This window comes from Brachyhypopomus gauderio, chromosome 3 (assembly GCF_052324685.1).
Source record: "Brachyhypopomus gauderio isolate BG-103 chromosome 3, BGAUD_0.2, whole genome shotgun sequence".
Lineage (NCBI taxonomy): Eukaryota > Metazoa > Chordata > Actinopteri > Gymnotiformes > Hypopomidae > Brachyhypopomus > Brachyhypopomus gauderio.
In genome coordinates this window covers 1,682,758-1,696,145 of record NC_135213.1, presented here as the reverse complement: position 1 = coordinate 1,696,145, position 13,388 = coordinate 1,682,758, and the positions used below count along the sequence as shown (strand labels likewise).

The following is a 13,388-nucleotide window of genomic DNA, read 5'->3' as shown; positions in this document are numbered from 1 at the left end:
CAAAGGTGGTGCAACTAAATATTAGTGATGCATTTTGAGTGTTCTTTTGTTTGTCTGTTTTTCATGATTCCATACTTTTTTACTCAGAATTGAGTGATTCCATATTTTTTCCCTGTGCTTGCTCAATGAAAGTAAAATTTACTTTATTTCCACAATGGTTTTTTAAATTTCTTTTAGTGTTTCTGAAAGCCCACAAATTGCACTTTGCAATGACCTTATTATTGTATCATGTTTTTGATCTGAGTTTGTTCTACAGAATAAATCGCAGACTGGTGATTCTTCTCTGGTTCTTCTGAGCTGATCTGACTGCATATCTGTTTCTTATCTGGTTCTCACCTTTAAAAGCTGCCAGGGCATCAATGCTCCCTCCCATTTCTCCTGTTACAGTTAGAGCCTGCTTCACCTTCAGATTGGACTCCCTGCACACACACACACACACACACACACACACACACACACACACACACACACACACACACACACACACACACACACACACACACACACACACACACACACACATAAACACATAAACACATACATGCACACAAAGAAACATGCACACACAAACACATAAACAAAAACAACCTTCAGAGAACTACTGAGTTTTCCTGTTAGGTTTATGTGGTGAGTTAAGACATAAACACACACACACACACTCACCCATCCAGCTCAGCGGTTTCAATGTACACAAGGTTAAGAGGCTCACTGCTAGACAGTAGAAGAAGATCTGCCTGAGAGAGAGAGAGAGAGAGAGAGAGAGAGAGAGAGAGAGAGGAAGAAGGGGAAGATGAAAAAACAAAAAGAGGCAGACATGAGGCAGAGTGTGGGAGAGAGAGACAGAATAAGAGTGAGTGTGAAGGATTGTGGGTATGTGAGTTCTCTCCGCAGCTGCACAGGTAAAAGCCCCTTACTTCTGCATTCCATTGTGATGCACAATGTCAATATAAATCTTAGTGGTATTTAATATTAGTTATCATCTGTAGTAGTGACCATATAAACAAATTAAATATTAAACCACTGCTACATCACTGATACACCACAGTTACACATCACCGATGCACCACTGATACACCACTGTTAAACCACTGCCACATCACTGTTACACCACTGCTACATCATTGTTACACCATTGTTACATCACTGTTACATCACTGCTATCCAATGGCTACATCACTGTTATACCACCACATATGCACCACTGTTAAATCACTTTTACATTCCTGTCGCTAAGTGAGATAGAGTGAGAGAGATGAAGTGAGATGGAGTGAGAGAGAGTGAGATAGGTAGAGATGGTAGATATTGAGACAGAAGAGCTCTCACTGCAACAAACTGGTTATTCTCCAGCTTGATGATGTCACCAACTTGAACGTTCATCCATTTTTCATTTCTGAGTCTGAGAGAGACAGAGATAGTCAAAAACATATGAAAAAAATATCAAAAATATGAGGATAAGGGAAAGCAAATAGAGAGAGAAGTGCTCAGACACATCCAACCTATATCACCGCCATCTCCAAGGTGATACACCATGAGCAGGGCACAGCACAGCCCAAAAAACATTTCCTAGCATGCAACAATGATGATGATGATGATGATGATGATGATGAGGACTCACTCTCCATCGATGAGCACCTGGGCCCTGCGGTTGTTCACCTGTCGATCGCTCTTGTGACGATTCTGCAAAGAGAGAGTGTAGTAGTAGTAGAACTTTGTGTGTGAGACACAGAGAGAGTGTGTGAGACACAGAGAGAGTGTGTGTGACAGAGAGAGTGAGTGTGTGACACACAGGTCTTAGTGGAGGAACACACCAGCATTTCTGCACACACCGCAAGATGAAGCAAAATGTACAACCCAGAGAAACAAGCAGGCGATAATGCAGAAAACAACAAACAGCAAGAGACTGATGACACACAGACCTGAAAAAAAAGACCTGAGAAATAAACCTAAGAAAAAAGACCCAAGAAAAAGACCTGGGAAATAAACCTGAGAAACTAACCTGATAAATATACCTGAAAAAAGACATGAGAAACCGCACTGCAACATGGCAACACAGAGGGTTAGTAACACTGGATCCTGTCATTATATCAAAATAATCCAGTTAATGTGCGTGTATACGAGTGTGTGTGTGTGTGTGTGTGTTAGTGTGTGTGTGTGTGTGTGTGTGTGTGTGTGTACTCACTATGTCATCGATGGCATCTTTCACTGCAGTCACGATCAGCACCAGGGCGAGTGGAACAACCGTAGTGAACCAGGACAGGGACGAGATAGCAGGAATCCACTACAGCACAGAACCCCAGCATGGCCATTAAAAGCTACGCGCTGCTGAAATACAGCTATTAAAACTACACTCTGCTGATGTAGACATTACAGCTATGCTTTGGTGATTTACAAATTGTTTCATTTTACACATTCATTATAGCAATGTACAGTCACCCAAATTAGTCATTAGTTACAGATGCTCAAACTAAGAATTCAGAGTAGCCTACCGGTACATTACATGCTAAAACCTTGTAACCCAAACCAAAAGAGATACCGAAGGCCACCTGAAAAGCTTCGTTCACACTACCATGAGTAAACTGAAACGTGCATGCCTCTTTTAGCAAACACTGGCGTAAGGTTGTCATGTGACCTCCACGGTTCCAGCATGGTGGTGCCAAATGGTGGCGCTGTTCTGCTGTTCACTCCACAATGTTAATGGTCAGATGCTCGACTTCATCATCTCTTCAGACAGTCAAGTTGTCTGTCTTTTTTCCCGCCATTTTCAATGTGTGTTGAAAACACGCCACTGCAGCATGGAAACAGTGTACCATTGTGGAAATGACACAGGGGTCATAGGTCAGGCACTGTTCTCAGCATTCACCTTTTTCGTTGTTTTTTTTTGTGTTTTATTGAGGTCAGGGAACTGTGGGAAAATGTTTGTGTAGCCAAAACACAGCGCAGCATTTTCTCATTAACTTATGTAGACCCTTTCTGAGCAAGTTTAACAAAGTGCTTTAAATACATAATACATATAAACAAGCAAAGCAAACATTTAGCAGCACAGTGCTGCTGAAAAGAGGGCTCAGACCACATCAGCTGCTGTTTCTCACTGTGATGCTAAAATCTGCATGTTATCTGACAACACCCTCAAAAAATAAATGAGGCAACTTCCTGTTCTGAGAATCTCACTTCCTCTCTCTGTCTGACAAGATCTAGTAGTCATAACACTACTGTTCTAGGACCAGTGGAATTCCCTGCAGTTCAGTCATTCAGTGGAGCTTCAGTCAAAGGTAATTTCCTCTGTCCTATCTTAAGCCAAAGCAGACTTTGTTGAGTAAGATCTATACTAGACCTACATGACGCTTACACAGGACTCACACACAACCTACATAAAACTGTACTGTGATTAATGCTGTATTACTCAGCTTCAGGTTTGTTGGTAACAGATGCGGTCTATTTGGGGTGTATCGTGTCTCACATTCCAGTGCTATCTGTACACGAGTAGATGTCTTCATATATGGCCATCAGCTCTAAGAGCATCATAAGAGTCAAGCTCCAATGTTCCTGCTCAGACACCCAAAACCACATACACACATACAGTAATCCCTCATTTATCGCTGGAGATACATTCCAGAACCACCCGTGATAACCGAAAATTTGTGAAGTAGAAACGATATTTTTATTTAAGTATACATACTCTATATTAAGGCTTTATAAACACTCCCCACCTTTCCTATTCCTTTTATAACCTTTCCCACACTGTTCTATGCATGTGTGCTTGTCCAGCGAGTAACCAGTCGTTTTGTTTACAATCTCATGTAGGCGAGTAGCGTCTCAGGCAAGCGATGCTGGTTCTCGTAAATATGCACTATTTACTGTAATTCGTACAACTTTATTATTTATAAAATTCCTTTATGGTTACAATTAATATTTGTAATATATTTTTATACATTTTGGGATTTTTTCATTATAATTCAGAATATAAAAATATTTTCCACCGATCAAAAAAGTGAAGATCCGTGAATTATGTTTCCCATTAATATCTTATAAAAACCAATGAAAGAGTGAAGCCACAAAAGCTGAAGCAAGAAGTGGTGCGGGATCACTGTACTTACATACACACACACTCACATATTCACATACACACCAAACACCCAGTCACATACACACACATACTCACATACACACCACAAACCCACTCACATATACAAACTCACAGATGCACTCAAGTACAGAAATGCCATAACACAAACACACACACACACACACACACACACACACACACATACACACACACACAATAACAGAGGCACACACGAAATAACAGACACACACAGACATAACCACATACACACAGGCATCATGGCATCACTCTAGTTGTGACAATGACTTGACTGGAAAGCAATGTCTCAGTGAGCCCTCATGTCTGTGGTCACCTCTGAACCCCTCCCTTTAGTTATGCTGCTATAGATTAGCCTGTCGGAGCCACATGCTCATCACTGGCACGTGAGGTATGTACGTTTAACTCAATGGTGGTTTAAATTGATGTCCACTCAGTCTGTATTGTCCATCTTTTTGCATGCCCAAGACGATTGGATACAGGCACCTAGGGGATGGTCTGGCTTGTCGGTGGATGTGCCGTTGCCACGGGGGGTCGTGCTGGTGCTGAGGCCCACCGCCTGCACCGAGGGGACTGAGGTTGCTTGGCCGGGGAACAGGAGCCTTGACTGTTGCTGTGGAACTGTGGAACCACCCCGCGACCACGGACTTGTGTTAACGGGCCGCCCAATGGAGGATGGGTTCCCTTTTGAGTCTTGGTCCTCCCGAGGTTTCTTCCTAATCCCCACCCTATAGGGAGTTTTTCCTCGCCACTGTCGCCTTTGGCTTGCTCATTAGGGATCTGGACCCATACGATTGTAAAGCTGCTTTGTGACAACGTGTCTTGTGAAAAGCGCAATATAAATAAATTTGACTTTGACTTTGACACAGTAACACAGAGGCACACACAATCAGACACACACACACAGATACAACAACATACACAGACCAACACACACACACACACACACACACACACACACACACACACACACACACACGGTAGCTCACCTGTAGCACCAGCAGACAGAGGAAGTATGCATTGGCGATGCGCTGGAATTGCTCAAACAGGTTGAGCGGCAGGAAGGTGAGCAGGTTGTATTTGGAGGTCTTGATGGCGTTGGTCTGTAGGGTCACACACACACACACACACACACATAATGCTCAGGACGTGCGGTTCACGTTCATACAACATAAACACGTCTCCTAACAGTACCTGTAGGGGGCGCCTGCCTGGAGCAGGACCACAGCTTCCTGTTCTACACTACAGGCACTGGCTGTCCTCTTCTGACCCAAAGGAGGCAGGGGAAGGGGCAGGAAAGGGTCAGGGCAGGGTCAGGGCAGGGCAGGGTCAGGGCTGGGTCAGGGCAGGGTCAGGGCTGGGTCAGGGCAGGGCTAGGTCAGGGCAGGGGCAGGGTCAGGACAGAGTCAGGAAAGAGTCAGGACAGCATCAGGGAAGGGTCAGGACAGGGTCAGGGAAGGGTCAGGGAATGGTCATTGAAATGTCAGGGAAGAGGGAGGGCAGCACATACACACATATACATACGTAGCACATAAATCATAGACATGCATTTTTAAAGGATAGATATGGTACCCTTGTTTGCTGTTGACTGCAGAAATGTATAACTTCATACCTGTGCTGTAAACTATGAAGTGCTACAAGTGAGTCAATAATTATGAAGTCACTCAAGTGAGCCAGAGCAAGTGTGAGGAGTGACAATTCTCCATCTTAGAGAAGCAAACTCACCGCATATCTGAAGGAGCGGTTGTACTCCCTGTTGTTTGCTTGAATCCTCCTCTCTGTCTCTTCAAACGATACGGAGACAGATGTCAGAAACAAACAACACTTGGCAAAAAGTACCAAAAAGAGAGAGAAACACAAAGCAACTCCAAAACAACAATCTAACTCTAAAACAACACTCTAATTCCCATATCAATACATCTGTAAACTTCAAAAAGATCTTCATCATATCTTAAGTTTCTCCTCAGTTACAGTACAGCAGGCATGAACTGATGCATTAAATATTTGGACACAACCCCAAGAAGAGAAAGGGAGAGACAAAAGAGAGAGACAGGGAGAGAGTGAGAGCAAGATAAAGAGAGTGAGAAAGAAATAGAGAAAGAGATAGAGGGAAAGAGGGAGAGAGAAAAGTGACAGAGAGAGAGAGAGGGAGAGAGTGAGAGAGGAAGACAGAGGGTGGGACAGAAAGGGAGAGATAAATAAATAAAATATAATCCAAATGTGTTATATGTTATATGTTAACATATAAAATGTTAACCCAGGAATGGTCACCATTAGTTGTGTTTCCAAGTTTCCTTAGTAATTCATTATTACTGAGCCCTACATGATGTGAATCGGGTGTCATAAGTTCAGTGTGTCAGCAGGTCAACCCCTGACACATCACTGCTGTGTTCTGGGACCTGTAAGCGAAAACTCTGCTGTAAGCAGGCTGAATTCACACAGCTGCTGAAGCTGATCTGAGAACTGCTGATCTCAGACACCCTCTTTCGGGTGTAAATCTGGTTTGTGCTGATTTGGGGTCAGTTGTCAACCTGTTTGTGCTGATTTGAGGTCTGTTGTAAACCTGGTTTGTGCTGATTTGAGGTCAGTTGTAAACCTGGTTTGTGTTGATGTGTATTTATATGTAGGATTTACCTCTTTCTTTTTTTTTCACACAGTCAAGGCCAAAGAAGGACATGTCTACAGGAGTCTTCTACCTGTCCATCATCCACCTGAGAAGGACACACACACACACACACACACACACACACACACACACACACACACACACACACACACACACACACACACATTCAGTCAACCATTTGAAAGCCAGTTATGTTTCTCAAACACAGATCTAGTTTCAGTACATTTTTTGGCCTCAGTACCGGTTTGGTACTGGTACCGGTCTGAACTGGTACTGGTCTGAACTGGTACTGGTCTGAACTGGTACTGGTCTGAACTGGTAGGGGACTGGAAGCCACAGAGGTCAGAGGGGGCATTCTTCAGTGCCTGAGCAACAAGAGAGCCACACACTCCTGCCTTGTACCCACACACACACCACACACACACACACACACACACACACACACTAATTCAATGCTCAGGAAACAGCAGATTCTGACACACACCCGTTTGGAAACTATTTTGGAATTACTTCACCTCTCGACTTATTTATAGAAACCATATGTGTGTGTAAAGGTTTGTGTGTTTTAAACAGTACAGGGAGTGCACACAAACTCAACACACACACACACACACACACACTCATATCCCTCACATACACATCCCTCTGGAAAAGTGTTTCCATTACGCCCAGAGCAGGAGGGTCCTCCCCCTCTGTGTGTCGTCATAGCCACAGCCTCAGACCACCGTGACATGGCTTCAACTCTAGCAGCCTGCATGTGCATCACGGTCTTTGTTTCTATTCTGGCTTTTACAGCAGTACACTTTTGTCAGTGGGTTTTTTATTTTTGCTTTCAGCCCATTATCACCATTTCACACGAGGCCTCCCACAGATCTGTACAGGTCTGCAAAGACAGAAAAAACTGAACTGGTAAAGACGGACCTTTACACCTTTACATATTTACAGAGACCTTTACATAGGTCTCACTGTAAAGAGTGACCTTTACACCTTTAGATCATCTCCCAGTCACTACAGAGACGTTTACGTCTGAACCTCCACCCTCTTGTTTCAGCGGACTGAATAATTTTAGAATTCCAGTGTACCACAGATCACTGGGACAGGCTCTGCATTTCTTTGGAGCAGGGTCTCTGTGGGACAGCGATACACAGTCTCTCGTTTACTCCCTGTATGACTAGAGTCAAGTTCTGTGGGCACTGTGGTCAGGTGGCCCCTGTGTTTCACTGGGAAGAACCACAGCTTGACCCCATTTGGGGTGAACAGATTGTGTGTGTGACCCCGTTGGGGGTAAAGAGGTGGGCACAAGCCTCATCTGCAAGGATGCTGTGGTTCTTGCAGTCGGGTTTGCATGCACAGAGACCTGAAACCACATCTGCAAATACAGTACATATGAAAAAATTGCAGTTATGAAGCATCTCAAACAAAAATACATATGGAAGAGATGACAGTCCTAAAATGGTCCTGTGCATACCTGTAAGGCAGTAAATACTTTTTCAAAACAGAAAGCAATGTTTCTGAAAGAGTGCCAGTGACATGTGGTGTGCCCCAAGGTTCAATTCTTGGGCCTCTTTTAAGGCCAGACATATCGCTACATCAGTGCGGCTACATGAGCTGGTGAATGAGTGAAATGCATGATCACCTCCTGTGTGAGGCAAGGCAGCTCGCTACTTCAGCACTGCTACATCAGAAGGTGGAGGAGTACATGACCCCTTCCTCCATGTAGAGAGGCAGCTCGCTACATCAGCGCTGCTACATCAGAAGGTGGAGGAGTACATGACCACCTCCTCCGTGTGGAGAGGCAGCTCACCAGGTCTGGCTTTGTGTTTCCCTGTAGAAGCAGCAGCAGAACCTCTGGCAGGTGTTCAAACATACAGACTGGGTGTAAAATGACTCTCATATGGTAAGTGCACAGAAGGGCTTTTGTATTTTGTGTGTGTGTGTGTGTGTGTGTGTGTGTGTGTGTGTGTGTGTGTGTGTGTGTGTGTGTGTGTGTGTGTGTGTGTGTGTGTGTGTGTGTGAGTGAATGGGTGGGTGTGTGTGTGTGTTGGGGTGGGGGATGGGGGGGGGTGCGCATGTGTGTGTGTGTGTTTTAACCTTTTGGTCCTGTCACAAAGTCGAAAAACAAACATCCCCTGGTTTTCCATTATGTTCTGTGACGCAGTACACCTCATGTGAAATGAGCTTTGTATTTAGTGTGTGTGTGTGTGTGTGTGTGTGTGTGTGTGTGTGTGTGGTTGTGAGTGGGTACATGTGAATGCAGGTGTTTGTGTGTGTAAGAGTGTGTTGTGTATGCTCTGGTCAATACACCACAGTACTGAACACACATTGCTACTCCAGAGAACTGAACATCACACATTGCTACAGTACTGAACATCACACAGTCCTGCACTAATGTACTGAACATCACACAGTCCTACTCCACAGTACTGAACATCGCACAGTCCTACACCACTCAAAGTGTGCATGCATGTGTGGGTGAGTGTGGGTTAATCAGTAGGGTTAGCGGTTAATGGTTGGGGGTAGTGAGCCATGCAGAGCCTCAAGCACTGTGTGTGTGTGTGTGTGTGTGTGTGTGTGTGTGTGTGTGTGTGTGTGTGTGTGTGTGTGTGTGTGTGTTTCTATATGTATTATACACATTACTGAAGTTTAAATGTGATGAAAACACACTGATATAATCTCTAATCTAATCTATAATCTTTAAATCATTGTTTAACTAAATAGTGATCTAAAATGATCTGGTCACTTCGAGCTTTGAATATCATTGGCTGATGGTGTTTCTCAAGTCTCTCTCTCTCTCACACACACACACAGACACAGAATGTACGATATTACCCAATGCTGAGTAATTCTGGTAAATAGTGTGAAAACAGAAGTCAGTCATTAGCGTGGTGGCATGGAGAGCCTCAACAATAGCAGGAAGCAGAAGCCAGACTGTGTGAGGAGAACCGCTCCCGACACGCCTAAACATAGTGGGGAAGCGAAAAGGTTACAGCACAAACACTAACACCACAGTCAACACACACGTGAACACACACTTACACTACCTAGTTGAGTATGCACAGTGAGTGAGTATGTGAGTATGCACATACTCAACCCCAGGTTTAGAAACCAAAGAGGAATTAACTGGAACAATAAAGCAAGAGTCCAGCTCACATTCAGGAAGTTGAAGGTTTCATCCAGTCTTAGTATCTCTAAGTCATGTGACCAACATCCTACACTCTCTACAAATGCAACAGTCCCACACTCAACCATGCATTCACACACACACACACACACACACACACACTCAGCTCAGGGCTGTGAGCAGCATGTAGGGACAGGCTGGAGAATCCAAGTGGCTCTGCATCTCACTCCATGTTTAGCTCCACCCACAGTGTCTCCCACTCAGTAGAAGTTCCCAGGAACACCACCATCAGGACAGGTCAAAACAGGCCCGTCTCAGGTCTCTGGAGGCCAGACTCAATCAGAGAATTTGGAGAACGACTCCCAGAATCACTCAAGGGCAAAGTCCACCTTCACCCTAGAGATCCATGCCCCCACCCTAGAGATCAACGCCACACCTCACACTCAGTGCTGGGTGAAGTCACACAGGATGAAAGGAAAGTGATAAATGTATGTCAGACTTGGAGGAGTTACGTATTGGAACAATGATGAACAAAGCTTTCACTTTTTCTGTAAAACCTTACACCTAAGACCTGGACTGACATGAGTTCAGATGCCATCTACCTAAACTTCAGTCCATAGGAGAAGAACACTTGCAGCAGGCCTCACCCTTTGCTCTCAGAGTCCAGGAGTTTGATCCAGGACCTGCGGGTCCAAGACAGAGTCCTGCTGCCCTGGACAGTCAGAGAGTGTTCACACATCCTCACAGGCTATAGAGGCCCTCTCTGGAGCTCCACACCATTACAGAATGACTGCTGAACCCTAGTTGTTGCAGCAAGATTTCATCATCATCATCATTCTTATCATGTTCGGAGGAGGAAGGAGGAGTGTGAACACATTTACAGGGCAATGTCATGTGGTCCAGCATAAGCGTCGGGTCAGCACCGAAGCAGAAGAATCACACCTTACCCACAGTTCTGTGGCTGATGTGTTTGATCCCAGAAGTTGTGTCAGACCACCAACATCAGCATATTACAAGCAGAAAAATCATCAAGACCAGAGCAGCCGATGTCTGAATAATTCACCCCTTTGTCCTTGGTGCTTGTCTCAGAAGCATGAAAAACCTCTCACTTTACCATATAAGGCCATGTCATTGAACAATCAACTATCAATTATTCATCCATTGACAGTAATGGGCGTGTCAGAGTGACGTTGATATCTATTCTATCTATGGGTAGGTTAGGGCACGCAGGGGCACTGCATTATTAATGTGCGGTATTTGACTATGGCAGACTTATGGGTCAGGGACCGAAGGAACAGAGGGAAGGCTAGCCATGCCACTACATGCTAAGTTCAAAGGTCACCCACAGACTCGGGGTTAATCAAGGTTTTGCCTGACCTTTCAAGCTCAGCTTAGGGGTGCAGACGTGGTTCTGAGCAGATGAAAGAGCTGAGTTAGTCGTGTGGTGTGATGAACTGTCAGCATGGGACATTAGGAGAGAAACACGTTGGGCATGTTAAGGGGGGGGGGGGGGGGCGGAGCTAGTTCACCTCCTGACATCCAATCAGATCATGTGGTATCAGACAGGTGCCTACAGTGTCTGAAGCAGCCAGAGGACCATTCAGTTCAGAGCTGCCCATCCAGCCGGAGGATCATAAAACACGACAGATAATGCCAGGGCAACATCGGCCTTCTGGGAACATGGAGAGTTTGCATACCTGTGAAGTGTTATGGTCCTCCAGTGACTTACTGCACCACTGAAACTGGGAAAAGAGAAAATGCTTCAGAGTAATGCTCATCCCACACACAGGGCCACAGAACAAAACATTTCAGCAGTTCATAGAGGTGTCCCACTGACCACACACCCAATGCACCCCACCTAGCAGTGTGCACAGACACGTCTGTATTCAGAACTTAATTCAGAACCTACAGTTCTGAATATCTTTGTGTGAACTGCAGGATGAGCCAGAAGAACCTGCCATTGGTGCGTTTATTTGTATACTTTATTTCCAAAAGTGCAGATGCTTTAAAGTTAAAGTGATAAACAAAATATGTTGTGAACACAAAAACATGGCTGAATACGTATCAAATGAATCCAACAACAATCACACAGTAATGAGACAGGAATTAGACAGTAATCAGACATTTATTTAGGCCTTATAGAGAACAGTCAGGCCACAGGTAGCATATCCACCTCTGTGTAATCCCCCCACTGCATTTTCAGAGAATGAGATGTTGAGCATGAGTGAACACAGCATGGACGTGGACACACCCACTGTGATCAGAGGAAAGCTCTGAACCTCCAGCTGAAAACTGAGTCTCTCTGTCTGTCCCTCACCCAACACACACACACACACCCTGATCTGGAACCAGAGAAGAGAGAGAGAAAGAGAGAGAGAGGTAGAGAGAGAGAGAGAGAAAACTCCTTTCTATTTTCACTTCCTGTACTATCCCAGGACCCTCCGACAACGTCTCGCCTCCATTCATGTAAGCTTGACCCCACATACGACCTGCAACTTCTACACTCACCAGTCCTGGGTTCCACCGCCTGTTTGTCTTAGCGTGTTTGTACTGGGAAGTCCAGCTGTCTTTTACTCTATGCAGAGACCTCGAGAATGTTTCAGTGCATAGATGGCGTTTGCGCTCTCTAACCCCGCCCCTCTCTCCACCCCCTCTCTCTCCACCCCCTCTCTCTCCACGCCTCACTAACACTCTTTTCCGCTCTCTGGTCTGCCGTCTGTTCTCACTCAGAAATGATGAAGGGGAGAGGGTAGGTTTGGCATCCAAAGAAGATTCATTCACTTTCTCTCTCTCTGTCTCTCTGTCTCTCTCTCTCTCTCTCTCTCTCTCTCTCTCTCTCACACACACACACACACACACACACACTCCAGATAAACACGGCCCTAGGGCAGGACTACTCACATACAGACTTCTTCTTGTTCTTCTTTTTCTTTCAGTCTCCTCTTTCCTCTTGTATTCAAATCCTTCTGCTGCTCTCACCTCTTTAGTTCGCCTTCTCCTTCTCTCCTTCTCTCCTTCTCTCCTTCTCTCTCTCTCTCTCTCTCTCTCTCTGTCCCTCCCATTTCTTCCTTAAAGTATCCATTTACTGCACACTAAAGAAGGAAGTGTTTTTTTTCTTCCCCCTAAACCCTCAGACCCAACTTGCTAGACACTGATGCACAGACACTCGAACACACTGTAAAAGCTAAAATACTGATGTAAGATCAGTATGAAGAGCTCACCAACACACTGTAAAGGTTAAAACACTGATGTAAGATCAGTATGAAGGGCTCACCAACACACTGTAAAGGTTAAAACACTGATGTAAGATCAGTATGAAGGGCTCACCAACACACTGTAAAGGCTAAAACACTGATGTAAGATCAGTATGAAGGGCTCACCAACACACTGTAAAGGCTAAAACACTGATGTAAGATCAGTATGAAGGGCTCACCAACACACTGTAAAGGTTAAAACACTGATGTAAGATCAGTATGAAGAGCTCACCAACACACTGTAAAGGTTAAAACACTGATGTAAGATCAGTATGAAGGGCTCACCAA

The 13,388-nt window shown here is 44.8% G+C and overlaps 1 protein-coding gene across 2 annotated transcripts in view; it reads right to left on the bottom strand.

Annotated features, from left to right (window-relative positions):
* Positions 1 to 12,893, bottom strand: part of atp8b5a (ATPase phospholipid transporting 8B5a) — a 27,496-nt gene extending 14,603 nt beyond the window's left edge. The window contains exons 1-10 of one of the 2 annotated variants that reach the window (XM_076998856.1): positions 12,748 to 12,893; positions 11,544 to 11,588; positions 6,734 to 6,810; positions 5,825 to 5,883; positions 5,089 to 5,202; positions 2,180 to 2,278; positions 1,616 to 1,677; positions 1,324 to 1,396; positions 664 to 734; positions 337 to 419 (exon numbers count right to left, since the gene is read on the bottom strand). In XM_076998856.1, coding sequence (XP_076854971.1) covers positions 337 to 419; positions 664 to 734; positions 1,324 to 1,396; positions 1,616 to 1,677; positions 2,180 to 2,278; positions 5,089 to 5,202; positions 5,825 to 5,883; positions 6,734 to 6,776 — 604 coding nt within the window. In that variant the 5' untranslated portion in view covers positions 6,777 to 6,810; positions 11,544 to 11,588; positions 12,748 to 12,893. Of the gene's footprint in view, positions 1 to 336; positions 420 to 663; positions 735 to 1,323; positions 1,397 to 1,615; positions 1,678 to 2,179; positions 2,279 to 5,088; positions 5,203 to 5,824; positions 5,884 to 6,733; positions 6,811 to 11,543; positions 11,589 to 12,354; positions 12,469 to 12,747 lie in introns of those variants that run through there. The other variant, XM_076998855.1, reaches the window with a different exon arrangement.
* Positions 12,894 to 13,388: the final 495 nt, after the last annotated feature.